Source organism: Lemur catta, chromosome 21, assembly GCF_020740605.2.
Source record: "Lemur catta isolate mLemCat1 chromosome 21, mLemCat1.pri, whole genome shotgun sequence".
NCBI classification, from domain to species: Eukaryota; Metazoa; Chordata; class Mammalia; order Primates; family Lemuridae; genus Lemur; species Lemur catta.
This window is the reverse complement of record NC_059148.1, coordinates 8,407,027-8,425,992: the sequence shown is the minus strand read 5'-3', so window position 1 is coordinate 8,425,992 and position 18,966 is coordinate 8,407,027. Positions and strand designations below refer to the sequence as shown.

Sequence of the window (18,966 nt, the reverse complement as noted above, 5' to 3'; positions counted from 1 at the left end):
GTGTCATACAACAAGCCTCAGCAAATGGAACAGACTCGAAGCCACACAGAGTATGCTCTCCAGCAGGGATGGACTCACATACCTTAAAACTACACAGCACACTTCTACGTAGTTCGGGGTTCATAGAGCAAGTCTATAGGGAAATTGAAAAATGTACGTGGACCTGAATGAAAATGAAAATGCAATATAAAAATTCGTGGGGTAAAGATAACATATGGTGCGAGGATAACCTGTAGCACCAGTGCATGTATTAGAAAACAGGAAAAGCTTCAGATCTGTAATCTAAGCTCTCAAGAACCGAAAAACCAAAATGAGACCAAAGCGAGGAGAAGGAAGGATATAATGAAGAGCAGAGTAGAAATCAATGAAATTGGAAATAAATACAGTGGAGAAAATTCAGACATAGCCAGTACTTTGAAAGATCCATAGAATTGCCGACCTCTAGCAAGACTGACAAAGGAGAGAAACATAAATCACCATTATCGAGAGTAAAGTGGGATATCACTACTGACCCTGCAGATGTCGAAAGGAAGGGAATAACACAAACAACTGTACACGTATACATTTGACAACTTACATGAAGTGGGTCAATTCCTTGCAAAACACACAAATGACGGCAATTGACCCAGCATCAAATGGATGATTTGAATTGCCCTCTAACTACTAAGGAAATAGAATTTGTAACTTAAAAATCCCCAAGAAAGAAATCTCTAGGCCTGTGTGATTTCACTGGAGCATTCTACCAAACATTTACAGATGAATTAACACCAATCCTATATAATGTCTTTCAGAAAATAGAAGAGGAGGAAGGACTTCCCAATCCATTTCACAAGGCTGGTATTACCCTGACACCAAATCTAAAGATAGTGCCAAAAAAAGAGAAAAATACAGACCAATATCCCTTATGAATATAGATGCAAAATCCTTAGCAGAATATTAGCAAATAGAATTCAGCAACATATAAAAAGAATTAATACAAATTATACACCAGGACCAAATGGGGTTTATCACAGGGATGCAAGGCTGGTCCAGTGTTTGAAGCTCAATCCATGGGATTCACCATATTAACAGACTAAAGAAGAAATATCACACGACCGTATCAATTGATACAGAAAAAGCATTTGCTAGAATTCAAAACCTGATGATAAAAAACTCTCAGAAAATTAGAAATAGTAGGAAATAGCCTCCATTTGATAAAGGGCATCTACAAAAAGCCCTGTAGCTAAAAACCCTGTGGTAGGGAAAGTCTGAGTGCTTTCTGCCAAAGATGGGGAACAGGCAAGGATGTCGGCTGTCAGCATTCTTATTCAACATAGTGTTGGAAGTTCTAGCTAGTGCAGTAAGACAAGAAAAAGAAATAAAAGACCGTATAGAGTGGAAAGGAAAAAGTAAAATCCTATTTGCAAATGACATGGTTGTCTGTGTAGAAAATCCCAAGGGTTCTACAGAAAACTAGAACTAATAACAGTTTAGTAAGGTCACAGGATACAAGATAAACATGCAAAAATCAGTTTATTTCTATGTACTATTGATGAACACAGACACAGAAATTAAAAATACATTACTATTTATAATCACTTAATAAAAAAGGAATATTTAGATATAAATCTAACAAAACATGTACAGAACTTACATACCAAAACCTACAAAACCTGATGAAAGTAACTAAAGATGATCTAAATAAGGCAAGACACAGTGGGTTACACCTGCAATCCCACCACTGTGGGAGGCCAAGATGGGAGGAACACTTGAGGCCAGGAGTTCGAGACCAGTCTGGGTGACATAGTCAGACCCCATCTCTACAAAAAATAAAGAAACATTAGCTGAGTGTTGTGGCACGTGCCTATAGTCCTAGCTTCTTGGGAGGCTGAGTCAGGAGGATTGCTTGAGCCCAAGCGTTCAAGGCTGCGTCAGCTACGATGACGCCATTGCACTCCAGCCTGGATGACAGAGAAAGACCTGTCTCTTTAAAAACAAGCAAACAAACTGAATAAATGGAGAGACTGGTTTAAAGACTCAAAATAATGCCAGTTTTACCTAAATTGATACACGAGTTTAATGCAGTTTCTATGAAAATCCCAGCAAGGTTTTTGTAGATATAGACAAGATAATTCTAAAATTTGTTTGGAAAGGCAAAGGAACTAAAATAGCTAAAGCAATTTTGAAAAAGAAGAATAAAGTGGGAGTAATCATTCTACCCAGTCTCAAAGCTTACTATATAGCTACAGTAATCAAGACTGGTATTTATGAAGTGACAAACACATACATTGATGGAACAGAACTGAAAATCCAGAAACAGACCCACACAAACGTGCCTTCCTGATTTTTTTTTTTTTTTTGCAAAGGTGCAAACTCAATTCAGTGGAGGAAAGATAGCTCTTGAACAAAATGGTGCTGGAGCAATTAGACATCCATAGGCAAATAAATGAACCTTGACCTAAAAATTAACTCAAAATGTGTCATAGATTAAATATAAAACATAGAACTATAGGGTGGGCACGGTGGCTCACACCTATAATCCTAGCACTTTCTAGCACTTTGGGAGGCTGAAGCGGGAGGATTGCTTGAGGCCGGAAGTTGGAGACCAGCCTGAGCAAGAGCGAGACCCCATCTCTACTAAAAATAGAAAAAATTAGCCAGGCACAGTGGTATACACCTGTAGTCCCAGCTACTTGGGAGGCTGAGGCAGGAGGATTGGTTGAGCCCAAGAGTTCAAGACTGCATGAGCTATGATTGCACCACTGCACTCTAGCCTGGGTGACACGGCAAGACCCTGTCTCCAACAAAAAAGAAACAAACAAAATCTATAAAATTTTGGGGGAAAAAAGGAGAAAATCTTAGGGATCTAGGGCTAGACAAAGAGTTCTTGGACACCAAAAGCACAATCTACTATAGCAAATACTAAAAAAATTGGACTTCATCAATGTTAAAAAACATTGCTCAGGCCAGGCACGGTGGCTCACGCCTGTAATCCTAGCCCTCTGGGAGGGTGAGGTGGGTGGATCGCTCGAGGTCAGGAGTTCGAGACCAGCCTGAGCGAGACCCCATCTCTACTAAAAATAGAAAGAAATTATCTGGACAACTAAAAATATATACAGAAAAAATTAGCCGAGCATGGTGGCGCATGCCTGTAGTCCCAGCTACTCGGGAGGCTGAGGCAGAAGGATTGCTTAAGCCCAGGAGTTTGAGGTTGCTGTGAGCTAGGCTGACACCACGGCCCTCACTCTAGCCCGGGCAACAAAGTGAGACTGTCTCAAAAAAAAAAAACACAAAAAACAAAAAAACGTTGCTCAGCAACAGACACTGTTAAAACAGTGAAAATACAAGCAGCAGAGTGAGAGAAAATATTTGCAAACCACATATCCAGTAAAAGACTAGGCTCTAGACTATATAAAGAACTTTAAAAACTCAACAGTAAAGAGCAAACGGTCCCAATAAAATGTGAGCAAAAGACATGAAGGGATATTTCACTGAAGACATACAGATGGCAGATAAACATTGAAAAGATGTTCCTCATCATTAGCTACTAGGGAAATGCAAATTAAAGCCACACTGTCATTCCACACCTATAAAAAGTAGTGAGGATGTGGAGGGACCGGGTCACTCACGGCTGGTTCAGCCACCCTGGAAAACCGTTTGGCAGTTTCTTTTTGAAACTGAACATGCAGCTACCATAGCAGTTGCACTCCTGGACACCTATCCCAGAGAAATGAAGACATGTTTACACAAAAGCCTACACACGGATGTTCATAGCAGCTTTATTCATAGAAGCCAGAAACTGGAAATGCCGGTATGTCCTTCAGAGGGTGAATAGTGAAACTGCACTCCACACCATGGAATGACCCATGGCGATAAAAAGGAAGTATTATTAACAACCTGAATGAATCTCTGGAGGATTTTGCTGAGTGAAAAACTCTAATCCCAAACAGTTACATGCTATATGGTTCCATTTACATAACGTTATTGAAAGGAGAAGACTGCAGACAGGGAGATGGTGAGCAGGTGCAGGGTTGAGGAGGGATGGGCGGGGGAGGGTCCTGTGTCTTGACTTTGGGATCTTGATTGTGGGATTATGATCTTGTTTTGTAAGGTGTTGCCACTGGGGGAGACTTGGCACACTGTGCCTGGAATCTCTCTGTTGTTTCTTACAACTGCACATGAATCTACAATTATCCCAAAGGAAAAAGTTGAATTAGGCCGGGCATGGTGGCTCATGCCTATAATCCTAGCACTCTGGGAGGCCGAGGCGGAGGGATTGCTTGAGCTGAGGAGTTTGAGACCAGCCTGAGCAAGAACGAGACCCATCACTACTAAAAGTAGAAAAAATTAGCCAGGCATGTTGGCGTACACCTGTAGTCCCCACTGCTCGGGAGGCTGAGGCAGGAGGATCACTTGAGCCCAGGAGTTTGAGGTTGCTCTGAGCTAGGCTGACGCCACGGCACTCTAGCCCAGGTGACAGAGTGAGACTCTGTCTCAAAAAAACAAAAAACAAGAAACAAAAACAGACTAAAAAAAAAATTAAAAAGAAAAAACGTTGAATTAAAAAAGTACTCTAGGCCAGCGGTCCCCAACCTTTTTGACACCAGGGACCGGTGATGCCTACCTCCTGCTGTGCTGCGTGCTGTGGCCTGGGGGTTGGGGACAGCAGCTCTAGGCAGTGTACTCACAGGGTGCTTAGCCTGAGCACTTGAGGTTTCTGCTGCAGTCTCCAAAGTAAAACACTTGCCTTGCCGAGTGAGCTGTTGCTGGGCACCCCCGTGCTGGGAGGAGGAAATAGCGGGGCTCACCTGTTAAGCAGACCTGGTTCTCTGTGGTGGAATCATGCTCTCTGCTCTGGGAATTCTTTCCTGGCTTTGCCTTGTCTGTCCCAGTGAGGTATCTTGGCAGTGACGTGTGGGTTACAAGAGCCGTGCAGAGCAGGGGGAGAAGATTTGACTGAGTGGGACCCTGCTGAGGTCTGGCTGGTCGCAGAGGCTCCTCTGTGAGCTCATGCCTGGTATGGTTACATTTCCAGGATCTGGGGTCTGTAAGGACCTCCACACTTGTCACCTTGTTGAGGTGCTGCTGCAGGAGTCTCTGGGGTAGGGCTGGTCTCTGTGCCATCGCAGGTGCCACCAGCCCAGCACGGAGGGGAGGAGAGTGGAGATGGCAGGTGAACTCCAAAGGGCTTTGCTTCCCCTGCCCCAGGCACCTCACTGCTTGGGGCAGTCGGTTCTCCCACCCAGCTGTGCGTAGCACACAGAGAGCCCGGAATGGGGGAGCACTGAGGGCCATGACCACCCAGGGGCACGGAGGAGGAGGTGTTTCAGGATGAGGATCCAGGGGGCACTCATCGTGTGTTTCCTCCTCCCACCCCCAGTGTCTGGGAGGGCCACCCTCGGGCCCTAGTCGTCCTCTGCATCTAGGGAGGTTTAGCAGAGGAGGAAGGGGTAGGGGAGGCCGGGTCAGGCCTGATCACAGTGACATTAGGCCTTGCAGCCTGTTGGGTCCCCTGTCTCTGCTGATTTCAGAGAAGCTGATGACTCCTGAGATGTTTTCGGAAATCCTCTGTGACGACCTGGATTTGAACCCGCTGACATTCGTGCCAGCCATCGCCTCAGCCATCAGACAGCAAATCGAGTCCTACCCCACAGACAGCATCCTGGAGGACCAGTCGGACCAGCGCGTCATCATCAAGGTGGGGGATGCTCACCCTGCACTGGGCCTTCCTGGTGGGGTGCGGGGTGTCGTGGGGCACTGGGGGTACACCCAGGCCCCAGCAGAAATCTGTCTCTGGGTTTCGTGCCATCTGGAAAGTCATCTTTCGGGCAGTACTTGGCTCTGCCTCCACCCTCCCGGGAGGGGCGTGGACCCGCGCTCAGGAGGTGCCGTGGTGGCGCTGCAGGATGCTAAGCAGAGCCCAGAGGTGAAGGCAGCGGATGGGCAGAGGGGGGAAGCCCACGGCAAGGTGGGCAGCACTGCCATGCTTTGCCTGTGGGCCGAGCCAGGCCGGGCTGAGCGTGTCCCGAGCTGGAGCATTACCTGGTAAGGTGCTGCCTTACCACTGTGATACACATGAAGAGGTGGGCCGGGGAGAGCCGGGGTCACCTGCTCCTCATTGGCCAGCTGAGAAGCGGAGAGCTGGCATTCGGGCCCAGGCCTGACCCCTGCGGAGCCTGCCGGCACAACCCTCGCTGCGCCCGGCTGCTCTGCGCTGGGCTGTGTGTTGTGGGCCAGGGGAGCTTTGCACACAGGAAGATAGATGGGAGGAAAAGTAGGTGCCACTGGCACATGAGATGATCTTAAAATGTCAGTGATTTTGTCTGATCTGATTCTGGGCATTTGGCTTCAATTTTACAAACACATTTGTGTTTAAAAATAAGAGCCAAGTTACAAAGGGTTCCTGAAAATAGTATCTGGGGTGGAGGAACCTCAGGAAGATGCCTGCTGGGACTGAGGGCAGCCTCTGCCCCGTGCGCCAGATGTGGCCTTGGCCCATTTCATCCCGCAGCGCTCCCGCTGGTTCTCCCCGGGCTCTTTAGAAAGATTTTAGGAAATAAAGGTGGGGAATCTCCTGCAGCCTTCTCTGTGATTTCCCAAGTAGAAAACAACTAAATACTTTCTCTTTTCTTGGTTAAGTTTTAAAAATTATGGCAAAATATTCATAACATAAAATTGACCTTTTTAACCATTTTCAAGTGTACAGTTCAGTGGCATTAAGTGCGTTCATGTTACCAGGCAGCCGTCACCCCACCCATCACCTGAAATTTTATTATTATGTAAAACTGAAACTGTACCTGCTAAACACTAAGTCACCATTCTCCTCTCCCCCAGCCCCTGACAACTACCTGTGTCCTGTCTCTGTGAGTTTGATGATTCTAGGTACCTCGTGTAAGTGGAATCATGCAGCGTTTGTCCTTTCGTGACGGGCTTATTTCATTTAGCATAATGTCTTCAGGGTTCATCCATCTTGTAGCAGGTGTCAGAATGTCCTTCTTTTTTAAGGCTGAATATATTCCATTGTATGGATAAGCCACATTTTGTATATTTGTTCATCCATCAAGGCACACTTGGGTTTGCTTCCACATTTTGGCTATTGTGAATAGTGCTTCTATGAAAATGAGTATACAAATATCCGTTCATTTCACTGCTTTCAATTATTTTGGGTATATACCCAGAAGTAGAGTTGCTGGATCATGGGGTATTTCTATTTTTACTATTTTCAAGAACCGACTCACTGTTTTTCTCAGCAGCTGCACTGTTTTAAATTCCCATCAGCCATACACGTGGGTTCCAATTTTTCCACATCCTCACCTGCATTTGCTATTTTCTGGTTTTTGATAATAGCTATCCTCTTGGGCATGAAGTAGTATCCCATTGTGATTGTGATTTGCATTTCCCTAATTAATTAGTGATGTTGAGGATCTTTTCATGTACCTGTTGTCTTATTGGCCATTTGTATATTTTTTTGGAGAAATGTCTATTCAAATCCTTTGCCTGTTTTTGAATCAGTTTTATTTTTGTGTTTTGTTGTTGAGTTTTACCAGCACAGTATTATGGATATAATCCCTTATCAGACATCTGATTTGCAAATATTTTCTCTCATTCCATGGGTTGCCTTTTTACTCTGTTTATGATATCCTTTGATGTACAAAAATTTTTAATTTCGGTGATGTCCAATTTGTCTATTTTTTAATTCATTGCCTATACTTTTGGTGTTATATCAAAGAACCATTGCCAAATCCAATGTCATGAAGCTTTTCTCCTGTGTTTTCTTCTAAGAGTTTTATAGTTTTAGCTCTTACATTTATGTCTTTCATTCACTGAGTTAATTTTTGCATGTGGTGTTAGGTGTCCCACTCATGCTTCTGCATGTGGATATTCAGTTTTCCCGACACTATTTGTTGAAAAGACTGTCCTTTCCTCCAGAGAATGGTCTTGGCCCCATTGTCAAAAATCGTTTGACCATGGGTGTTAGGGTTTGTTTCTGGGCTATTTGTTCCACTGGTCTACGTGTCTTTCTTTATGCAAGTACCATACTGTTATGATTACTGTCGCTTTGCAGTAAGTTTTGAAATTAGGAAATGTGAGACTCAGCTTTGTTCCTTTTTTTTTTCAAGATTGTTTTGGCTATTTGGGTTTCCTTGAAATTCCATATTGATTTTAGAATGGATTTTTGTCTTTCTGCGAAAAGCATTATTGAGATTTTTGATAGTGATTGCATTGAATCTGTAGATGACTTTTGTTAGTATTGACATCTTAACATTATTGCCTTCTAATCCGTGAACATTTTGTGTCTTTAATTTCTTTCAGCAGTGTTTTGTAGTTTTTGTTGTATAAGTCTTTTATTTTCCTTGGTTAAGTTAATTCCTATGTATTTTATTCTTTTTGATGCTATTTTAAATGGAATTGTTTTATTTCCTTTTCAAACTTTTCATTGTTAGAGTATATTAATAGAAATGCAACTGATTTTTGTGTGTTGACTTTGTATTCTGCTACTTTGCTGAATTCATTTATTAGTTCTAACTGGTTTTTGTGTCATTTTTAAGGATTTCAACAAATAAGATCATATCTTCTCTAAACAGAGATAACTTTACTTTTTCATTTCCAATTTGATGCCTTTTGTTCCTTTTTCTTATGTAATTGTACTGGCTAGAACTTCTAATACTGTGTTGCATCTTTGTCTAGTTCCTATCTCAGAGGAAAAGCTTTGAGTCTTTCACCACTAAATATGATGTTAGCTGTGGGTTTTTCATGTATGGCTTTTATTATGTTGGGGTAGTTTCCTTCTGTTCCTGGTTTGTTGAGTATTTTTATCTTGAAAGGGTGCTGAATTTTGTCTAATGCTTTTTCTGTATCAACTGAGATGATCATGTAGTTTTCCCCTTTCATTTTGTAAATGTAATGAGTTACATTGATGGATTTTTATATGTTGAACCATCTTTGCGTTGCAGGAATAAATCCCACTTGGTCATGGTATGTATAATCCTTTTCATATGCCACTGAATTCAGTTTGCTAGTATTTAGTGAGGATTTTTGCATCAACATTCATAAGAAGTATTGGACTGTAGTTTTCCTTTCTTGTAGTGTCTTTGACTTTGATTTCAGGGAAATGAGTTTTATGTTTTATTTTTATTTTTTATTATTTTTTAATTTTTTTTTTTTTTTTTTTTTTTTTTTTTGAGACAGAGTCTCACTTTGTTGCCTGGGCTAGAGTGAGTGCCGTGGCGTCAGCCTAGCTCACAGCAACCTCACACTCCTGGGCTTAAGTGATCCTACTGCCTCAGCCTCCCGAGTAGCTAGGACTACAGGCATGTGCCACCATGCCCGGCTAATTTTTTCTATACATATTTTTAGTTGTCCAGATAATTTCTTTCTATTTTTAGTAGAGATGGGGTCTCGCTCAGGCTGGTCTCGAACTCCTGACCTCGAACAATCCACCCGCCTCGGCCTCCAGAGTGCTAGGATTACAGGCGTGAGCCACCGCGCCCGGCCTATTTTTTAATTTTTAAAAATATTTTTTTCTGTATATTTTTAGTTGTCCAGCTAATTTCTTTCTATTTTTAGTAGAGACAGGGTCTCACTGTTGCTCAGGCTGGTCTTGAACTCCTGACCTCTAGCGATCCTCCTTCCTTGACCTCCCAGAGTGCTAGGATTACAGGCGTGAGCCACCGCCCCTGGCCGGAAATGAGTTTTAGAGTGTTCTTTCCTCTTTACATTTTTGGAAGAGTTTGAGAAGGATTGGTGTTAGGTCTTATTTAAATGTTTGGTAGAATTCACCAGTGAAACTGTCAGGTCCAGGGCTTTTCTTTGTCAGGAGCTTTTTGATTACTCATTCCGTCTCCCTACTTGTTAATACCTTTATTTTGATAAGAATGTGAATTTGTTTCCCTTAACCTGGTTCAGTTTCTCATTATGGCCAGCTAGCAGAAAAAAGGCACAGCTGAGAAAGGAGGGGCTATTGTGGGGGAGAAACGGGCAGGGGGTGGGTGTGGTAGTGGGTGCCTGGCAGGCATCCCCAGTGCAGCCGTGAGGGCTCCGCTCTGTGCCCAACTTTGTCCTGTAACCGTGGTGAGGATGAGGTCATGTGGGTTAACCCACCCGACCACATGCTTTCAAATGTCTGGGGTTAGCCACATGCAGTGTCCTCATGAGTCTGACCAGCTGGCTTCCTTGACATTTTTCTCAGAATTGAGCACGAGTTTTTGTTGTTGTCTTGGCGGGCCGGTTGGGCGGCCATCCAGAAAGCAGTCCGGCAGCTGTAAACCCTCCTGGGCCAGAGGCCTTCCCAGCGGCCCTCGGACTTACCTGCAATCCCCATCCACGGGATGGTGTCGGCCCGGAGGCTGTTGGGAGGCCGTCCCCTGGTTGGGTGTCCTGCCCTGCCCCCTGAGGTCAGATCAGTGCCACAGGGCGGACACAACTAGCCCAGGGAGGCCTGTGCCATGTCTATCAGTGCAGTGCCCTTGTTGGCACCTGACCTCAGGGACGGCGTCCCATCTTGCACGTGAGGAGCTGAAGGTCCTGCCCAAGGTTCCTGTTTGTAACTGGGACTCAGAAGCAGAGCTGGGCGTTTCTGTGAGGACGCCCTTTGTCCTGATCCTGGGACGTGGCAGAGGGAAGACAGGAATCTTTGGAGCGATGGCACCTGAGGGCTGTCTTCTCAGAACGCAGAGCCTTAGGTCGGGGGGCCTCTTACAGGGGTTCTTGGCAATGCTGGGACCAAAGCCCAGGCCTGGCTGCGTTTACCAGGGCCAAGGTGCCAGCAGTGCTGGCCGGGCCTGGTCTGGGGACACATGGGTGTGGACAGGTGTGAGTCGAGGCTGGGAAGACGGGCAGAACCCTGGCCCCCTTCCGTGTGCCTGCGTCGGTGTCCTGGCCCTGCCTCGCCTCTGCGTCCACCCGGAGCCCAGCGCTCCTCGCCACGCTCCCAACGCCACCACCCACCAGACAGCTCCCTCCCGCAGAGGTTCAGCATGGAGCCAGAGGGCTTCTCCTCTGCACAAAACACTCCAGAAGCTTCCCAGATCCCTGTGGAAGCTGAGCCCCTCCAACAGCCTCAGGCCCTGCCTGGCCTTTGCTCCGGCCCCTGGCCACCCTCATACCCTTCCCTTGTCCCCTCACTGGGCAGACCCAGGTGACAGGCCTCACCTCCTCAGGCCTTTGCGTTGCTGTGTCCCCTGCCAGGATCCTTTCCCCCAGGGAGCCAGAGGCCTGTGCTGTGGCACATTCAGTTCTTCCCAGAGGCCACCTTCCCTGGGAGGCCGTCCTGGCCCAGGCCTCCTGACTGCTGAGGCCAGCCCCGCCTTTCTGCCCCTCCCTCAGGCCCCTCCCTGGCACTCTCTGCTGTCTGACACCACGAGCTCACTCACTTTTTTTTTTTTTTTGGAGAGAGAAAGGGTCTCGCTATGTTGCTAGGCTGGTCTGGTCTCAAACTCCTGGGCTTAAGCCATCCTCCTGCCTCAGCCTCCCAAGTGGCTGAGTCTGTAGGTGCCACCATGCCAGGCTTGGGCGGCTTTTGGAATGTTTGTCTCCCCTGTGCCTCTCCTTGCGAGGCACGCTGTCTGCACTTTGGAATAAATGAATGCATTACTGTCCGAATGGCAGGGGGCGGGAGCCACCGTCCGTGAGCCCAGGGCAGGGGTGTCTTGCCAGGTGTGGGCCACATGCCTGTGGTCCTCTGGGGTCCTGTTTGGCGTCTCCATGCTGCTGCGGTGCTTCCTGGGCCCAGCGCCGAGGTGGCTGGCTCCGTGTTTGATGCCAGTTGGGAGGGGACAGTTCTTCGATTCTGATCTGCCGACCTGCGCCAGCGGCTGGGCGTGGGCGCACGTGGAGACAGGAGAAGACACGGGGCTCGGCCCTGTGCCCTGCCTGCCCTCAGCTTCCTCCCTCTTGAGGGTGCCTTGAGTCCTGACACGAACAGTGTCGAGCTCGTGCTGGGGTTCCTGGTTGCCAGGAACGACAGAGAGCAAACAGGCGGACAGCTGATGGCGACCGTCTCAGACAGCCCCACGTGCTTGGTGGAAGCAGCGGCGAGGAGGGAGGTCTCGGGAGCTGACACTGTAACTGAGACCAGGTGCCAAGAGGAAGCTGGCCCTGCCCAGCTGAGGGGAAGAACTTTCTAGTGAGCGCAAGGTGGTGTGCAGGGCTTAGGGCTTCGTGAACATGGTCAGGGACTGCGCTTCCCTCATTTCTCTGAAGGAGGCAGAAGTCCCTGGGAGGGCTGGGCTCTGAGGCGTTGCCAGCTCACCAGGCGTCTGCTGGCCTGCCCCCCAGTCCTTGTCTTAAGAGCCGAGGGACAGAGTTGTGAATGGGCAGGGCCACCGTGACCCGCTGGCCCCGAGGAGCACCACGCGGCAGTGAGGGACAGTCCCAGCCCCACACCGCAGCAGCGGGAGTCTGGCAGACATGATGTGGAGGGAACGGCACCAGACCCTGCAGGGCCCATCCTGTGTGATTTGGTGACATCCAGTGTCAGGACAGCCACAGCTAACGTGGGAGCAAGAAGTCAGTATGGTGGCTCCGGGGGTGGGCGTAGGTGGGCGCTCCCAGGACGCAGGCTGTGCTGTCCGGGTCTGGGGGCCAGTTTGCCAGGTGCCCCCTTGAGAAACCGCCTGACTGCACTCCAGGCCTGAGCCCTCTGCCTGCTGGTCACATCAGCGGGGTGCTGGCTGGGGAGCGTGGGAGAAGCCGGCCCAGTGCCCTGTCCCCTCCATGGCGAGCCCACGGGTTGGTCCAGGGTGGGGGTGTGTCTGTGGACACACTTGGCCAGTTGATCTCCAAAAGGGACAAGCTCTGTGAAGAAACAGAGTAAGGGCACAGACGTTGGCTTAGGACAGGGCTTAGGGACAGTCTGAGGAGTGCCGCTTGAGCTGAGCCCTGGCCGGCACAGTCAGGTAAAGACGGATGGCAGGAGGGGCCTGGCCGGGTGGGGAGCAAGGGGGACGGCATGAAGGTGTGGGAGTTCCTGGGGCCACACTGGGGCCTCCAGAGGGAGACCCTGCTGGCTCTGGGCCAGAGTCTCTCATGGCCACTGCAGGGGTTGTGGCATCAGCCCAGTGTGTGGATGGGGAACCAGAGGGACGAGGCCCAGCTGGGTTCTCAGCTAGTAAGTCATGAACAGGGCCCACCCCAGGCCTGGCAGCTCCAGAGGGGGCTGTCCTCACCTTCCGAGGCCTCCCTGGGCTGGGGGCTGTCCCAGTGGCTCTAACTCGTGTCCCTTGGTTCCTGCCCCAGCTGAACATCCACGTGGGGAACATATCTCTGGTGGACCAGTTTGAGTGGGACATGTCGGAGAAGGAGAACTCGCCGGAGAAGTTTGCCCTGAAGCTGTGCTCAGAGCTGGGGCTGGGCGGGGAGTTTGTCACCACCATCGCATACAGCATCCGGGGACAGCTGAGCTGGCATCAGAAGACCTACGCCTTCAGGTAGGATTGCACACGAGACTTGGAGCCTTGTCAGTTCAGTGTGAGCCTGAAGTCCTCAGCTCCTTGGAGCCCCGGGTCCCAAGCCCCCGCCAGGTGCACCTCTGGGCCCCTCATGCTCCACGAAGCCGTCCTGCCCCTCGTCTCTCTGCACGTTGGCCCAGACTGTTCTGTCAGGGCTGCCCCTTGCCCAGGGTTCTTCATCCATTGGACTTGAATTCTGTCTTAAACAAGGACCTTCTCCAGCTCTTGAGACTCAGGGAGCCCCCGGCAGCGCCTTCTCCCTGTAGCATCTCTGCCTTCAGCCAGAGAGCGTGTGGTGAGTACCATGCGGGGCTGGAGCCCATCCTGGGCACCGTGGATGACAGACAGGTCACCCCGATCCCTGCCTGCAGCGTTCAGGCTGGCCAAGAAGGTGAAACACGAACAGAACATTCTGGTCCAGTGTCTTCTGCGCTGGGGCTGGGAGTGGCCCGGGTTGGCCTTCCTGTTCCAGCAGGGGCAGGAGCAAGTAGGAGAGGTAAGTGGGAGGGGGGCCGCCTCAGCGTCCTGCAGGGCTGGAATCCATGGTTTCTGACCGTCCTGTGCAGGGCTGGGGTGCGGGGGTGTCCCTGCATCAAAACAGGATGTCAGGGTTTGTTGAGCTCAGCAGGCTGTCACCATCTGCATTCGCACTCATCACTCAGGGACAACAGCTTAAAATGCTCCACATGGAACAAATATGATGGTCTTTTTGCAAAGACACGACGATTAATGAAGCTCGTTAGTAGGTTTGTGTCTCAGCTTGTTTTCCCAGACGTCCCAAGAGACAGCTTTCTACGATTTCCTGTAAATCTGAGCGAGAGCGAAGGAATGAGGGCGCGACCACAGGGTGCACGGCCCGGGGCCTGGGAAGCAGCTGAGCGCCTCGGCCCGAGGGCCTGCTGGGGAGATGGCGTCTGGCGCTGCCTCCCTGTTCCTGGGGGCTGCCTGCCCGTGCAGCCCTGGCATCCGCTCGCCCTGCGTGGAGCCAACGCCAAAAAGCCCCCGGGAGGCTTCACTCCCCAGAGTTGACTCAGGTCTTGGGAGGCAGTGACATTGCGCAGGTGCTGGGAATGGCGTTGACGCTGAGCACCTCTGCCCCCAGACACCAGTGGAACCGGAACCCTCATTCTGGACGCGCAAGTGCAGGCGGGAGACTTGCTGCTCTGGCAGCTGAAGGCTGAGGTTGTTGACCTTGACCTAGGCTGGTGGCAGCCGCCAGTACCACAGTTAGGGCTCAGAACTGAAGCCCCCAGAGCCTCTGGAAGGGTCCCCTGGCCTTTCTCTCTGCTGCCAGTACGGCAGCGGCATCCCTCCTGCTCTGACCCCCAGGTGACCTGAGCCATCAGCCTAAATTCCTTGCTGAGCTCCAAGTGTCTGCAGTTTGTGCTGTGGCTCCAGCGTAGGCCCCCCGGGAGCCCCTGGTGGTGGCAGGTGGGGACTTAAAGGCGGTGGTTCCTTGATGTCAGCGACCACGTAATGAATTCCAGCTGTATGGATTGGGGGCATCACAGACCCCCACCCTGCCACCGTCTCTAGTGCTGAGTGTGCAGGTTTCAAATCCTTAGGATTAAAGGCTGGGCCACCCGCTGGGACCAGGGTGAGCTCACATCCCCAGCACAATAGCCAGGGCCAGCCAGGAGGGAGGGGCGGCCTGCAGGGGGACCTGGGGGGTGTCACAGGCATGTCCTGGCATCAGGAGGGCCAACCTGTTTGTGTGCCCTGTCTGGTCTGGGTGGCCAGGATGCTTCCCACACTGGGAGAGAGCTGGCAAGGACAGGACGGGGACCTTCGCCGTCAGGGGACAGAACTGCGGCAAGGCAAGGTGCTGGGACTTGTGTCCCTGACTCTGACCCGCATTCCCCCCACTGCGCCATCGCACTCCACAGGAGCTTAGGAGGAGGGGTCTTTTACCTCTTCCCCAGGAAGACGCCACCGTCAGTCAGCCCTTCCCTGCTCTGCAGGCCCTGCCTGGGGAGGGAGATGGGCTGCTGAGTCCCCAGGGCCAGGGCCACCCTCAGCCCATGGAGAGCTGGGCCAGGAGCCCCAGCCTGGTCTCTGTGCCTCCCACAAAGCGTGGCAACTGCCAAGTCACGTGACTGCTTAAAGAGGGTTTTAAACTCTGGGCGTCCTTCAGCCCACGTTGCAAGCACTCTGAGTTCCCAAGAGCTAGTCTTGGCATCGCCCCACCCCGACCCGGCACCTGGCTCAGTGATGGGGGATGGCTGGTCACAGGACGTGCGTGAGTGAGGCCACACCGCCCACAAGTCAGGGGGACCCGGGCAGAGAGCTGGCCGCTCCCTTTGGCAATGGGACGGGCGGGAGGCTGGAAGCATGAGGGGGACAGAGCCTGTGACAGACTGGTCAGGGGCCTTAGGCTCCTGCAAGACAGGGCTGGGTCAGAGCAACACAGACATGCTGGAGCCAGTGGAATGGGGACAGAGGGGCCGAGACAGCAGAGGGACAGGGCTCGGCTGAGGGAGGAGGCTGGGCAGAGCCTCTGAGGAGAGTATATCCTGCAAAGGTACTGGCACCTCCTCCAGGCCAGCCGTGTCCTGGGCTGGGGACCAGAGGAGACAGCAGACTGTCTGGCAGCGGGGACAGACACTGTGGGTGGCCACTGACAAACCGTAACCACAGAAAGCACCAGAGGCTGCAGGCATGAGGAAGGGCCCTGGGGCGGAGACCCAGGGTAAGGATGGCCAGGCAGGGTGCTGGCCAGGGGGCAGTGGGGGGAAGGACCGAGAGGAGGCCGGGGACAGAGAGGCTGGCCCTGCTGCTTCCACACGGCTCCCCGGGGCTGTGCACGCCAGCAGCCCTGTGTGTGCTGGGTGAGGCTGAAAGTGAACGAAGGGTCGTGGTGCTCGGTGGCTGGGCCTGAGTGACAGACAGAGAAGCAGCGTGACTCTGATGGCATGGCATCAGGAATTAGGTTGGGGGGCGCCAGGGACACTTTGGACTGGTTGAGTGTGAGCCTCAGAGGTTACTCCTAAAGCTCTGCCCCCCAGCCCAGGCCTGATGTCAGGTTTTATTTGTTTTTATAACAACTTTGTAGAGATATAATTGCTATGCTGTGCAGGTCACGCATTTAAAGTGTACAGTGCAATGGTTTTTAGTATATCCACAGAGCTGTGCAACCGTCACTACCACCGATTTTAGGAAGTTTTCATCACCCCAAAAGGAAGCTCCACCCCCTCAGCAGTCACTCCCGTTCCCCCAAGTCTCCCAGCCCTGGACAACCACTAATCCACTTTCTGTCTGTGGATTTGCTTGTTCTTGGTGCTTTATAGAAATGGAACTAATAGCATGCGGTCTGTTAGGGCTGGCTTTGTACCATAATGTTTTCAAGGGTCATCCGTGCTGTAGCATATTGTATCAGAACTTCATTCTTTTTATGGCTGAATGAGACTCCATTCTATGAATAGACTACATTTTATTTATCTGTTCATCCGTTGAATTGACTTGTGGGCTGTTGCCGCTTTTTGGCTGTTGTGAGTGATGCTGCTGAGAACATTCGTATACAGAGTTTTGTCTGAACACCTGTTTTCAAGTCTCTTGGGCGTATAGCTAGGAGTGGAATTGCTGAGTCATGTGATGACGTGTGTTTTGCATTTTGAATAACTGCCAGACTGTTCCAAAGTGGCTGCACCATCCCCCTGGCAGTGGTTCCAGTTGGTGTCCAGTTCCCCTAGACATTGCCAGCATTTGCTGTTACCTCTGATCACAGCCGTCCCGGCGGGTGTGAAGTATGGGGGGTTTGATTTGGATTTCATCAGACTAATAATACTGAGCATCTTTTATTTTTGGCCATTTGTGTATCTTCTTTGCAGAAATAGCTATTCAAGTGCTTTGCCTATTTCTTAATTGGATTATGTGTCTTTTTAAATTATTGTGTCATAAGAGTGGTTTATACACTCTAGATACAAGTCCCTTATCAGATATATTAATTGGCAGATTTTTTTCCCATTTTATGGGTTGCCTTTTCACTTTCTTGATGGTGTCCTTGGAAGCACAGAGGTTTTTATTTTGATGTGGTCCAGTTTATCTGTATTTTAGTTTGTGCTGGTGTTTTCGGTGTCGTAGCTGAGAAACCACTGCCTACTCCAGAGTCATGTCCCAGCTCCGGGTTGTGAAAAGACTCTTTCAAATTGAGTGGCCTTGGCACCCTTGTCCAAAATAAATTGATCCTGGGAGACTGGGAGGCGTTGATTGCAAACAGGGTGACATCATGTTTTGTCGTCTCTTCCTCCTCCCGGTCAGGTGGCCATGGGCTGGTTGTTTTCCCTCAAAGTCTCTGTCCTGTCATTTGTAAAGTAGGGATAATAACTTGCCTGTTGCATCACATGAGGTCACATTGAAAATAAGCCTGAAGGTACTACACAAGCATCAGTCATGCTCCTTCTGTCACCTGACATGGCTCTCCCCTGCCTGGGTATCTTTCTCCCCACCTGGACAATTTGGAGTGTCTGGGGTCCCTGGTGGCCTAGAAGCCTGGAGGAGCGGGAAGCAGGGTGGCTCCCAGGGCCCCGGCCACCTCTTGAGACTCAGGGCAGCATTTCTGTCTGTGTCCCCCAGACCCGAGGCAGGCTGGTGCTGGCTCCAGGCCCGTTCCTACATGGTTGGCTCCAGCAGTTCTTATTTTAGAACAAACCCACTGGAGTGGAATCTTCCCAGAGTCAAGGGGAGGTAAACAAAGGGGCCTGTGGGACCCACTCTCCAGCTCTTGTTTAAATTAAGAGGAAACATGTTTTGTTTCCTTCAGCGTGGGCTTGGCGCCTTTCATGTCTGCCCTCCGAGGGAGGCGGCTGGGGGCCCTCGAGGTGAGGCATGATGTTTGGGGTTTGAGGCTGGGTGGTTCCTGGATTGCCAAACCACCCGGTGCTGGCCGGGAACAGCTGTCAGGAGCTACTGAGGAGGGGTCGGCCCCTGCCCAGTCCCTGGCCTCTGAGTCACCAGCACGAGCTGGGGCTTCCGGGCCTCGTGGGCCCGGACCTGGTGGGTTGAGCAGCAGCAGCAAGGGGGCAGCTCACTGCGGCAAGGGCTGCTCTGGTCTGCGGTGCCAGCCTCGGCCGGCACGTGGAGCCAGGCCCTGGGCACTCACCGTCCCTGAGACCCCCAACCTTCCCCGGCCAGAAAGGCCCTGCGGCTGCCAGTGTGTGAGCCTGCTGGTGTCATGGTGTGTAGCCAGGGCTCCGCGGGCAGGCCCGTGTGGACGCTTCTCTGTAGCCGAACGTCACGCACAGGCTACAGGGAGGCAGCTGTGTGAGAAGATCCCTGGCCTCTAGGAAGCTGCCTCAGTGGACGTATGTTGGCTCTGTTAGTAATCGTAATCCTCCAGCAACCCTGCCCGACAGCAAACGAGGTGTCACAGCCAAGGCAGAGGCCGGGGGGCTGCCCTCCTCCGCCCCGTCAGCACCTGCGGGTGCCTCCACAGCTGAGGTGCTTTGCGGGGCTCCTGCTGGGCCAGAGCAGGGGCCTCCCCGGGGACGGAGCTTCGGGAGACGAGCAGAGGCCGCCCAGCTGGAGGAGAGGGAAAGGACGG

At 50.9% G+C, this 18,966-nt stretch overlaps 1 protein-coding gene across 2 annotated transcripts in view; it reads left to right on the top strand.

The window, feature by feature from the left end:
* SMARCB1 (SWI/SNF related, matrix associated, actin dependent regulator of chromatin, subfamily b, member 1) overlaps positions 1-18,966 on the top strand; it is a 37,094-nt gene that overhangs the window by 16,265 nt on the left and 1,863 nt on the right. For both annotated transcript variants that reach the window (XM_045535087.1, XM_045535086.1), the window contains exons 6-7: positions 5,511-5,677; positions 13,216-13,406. In XM_045535087.1, the coding sequence (XP_045391043.1) occupies positions 5,511-5,677; positions 13,216-13,406 (358 nt within the window). The remainder of the gene's footprint in view (positions 1-5,510; positions 5,678-13,215; positions 13,407-18,966) is intronic.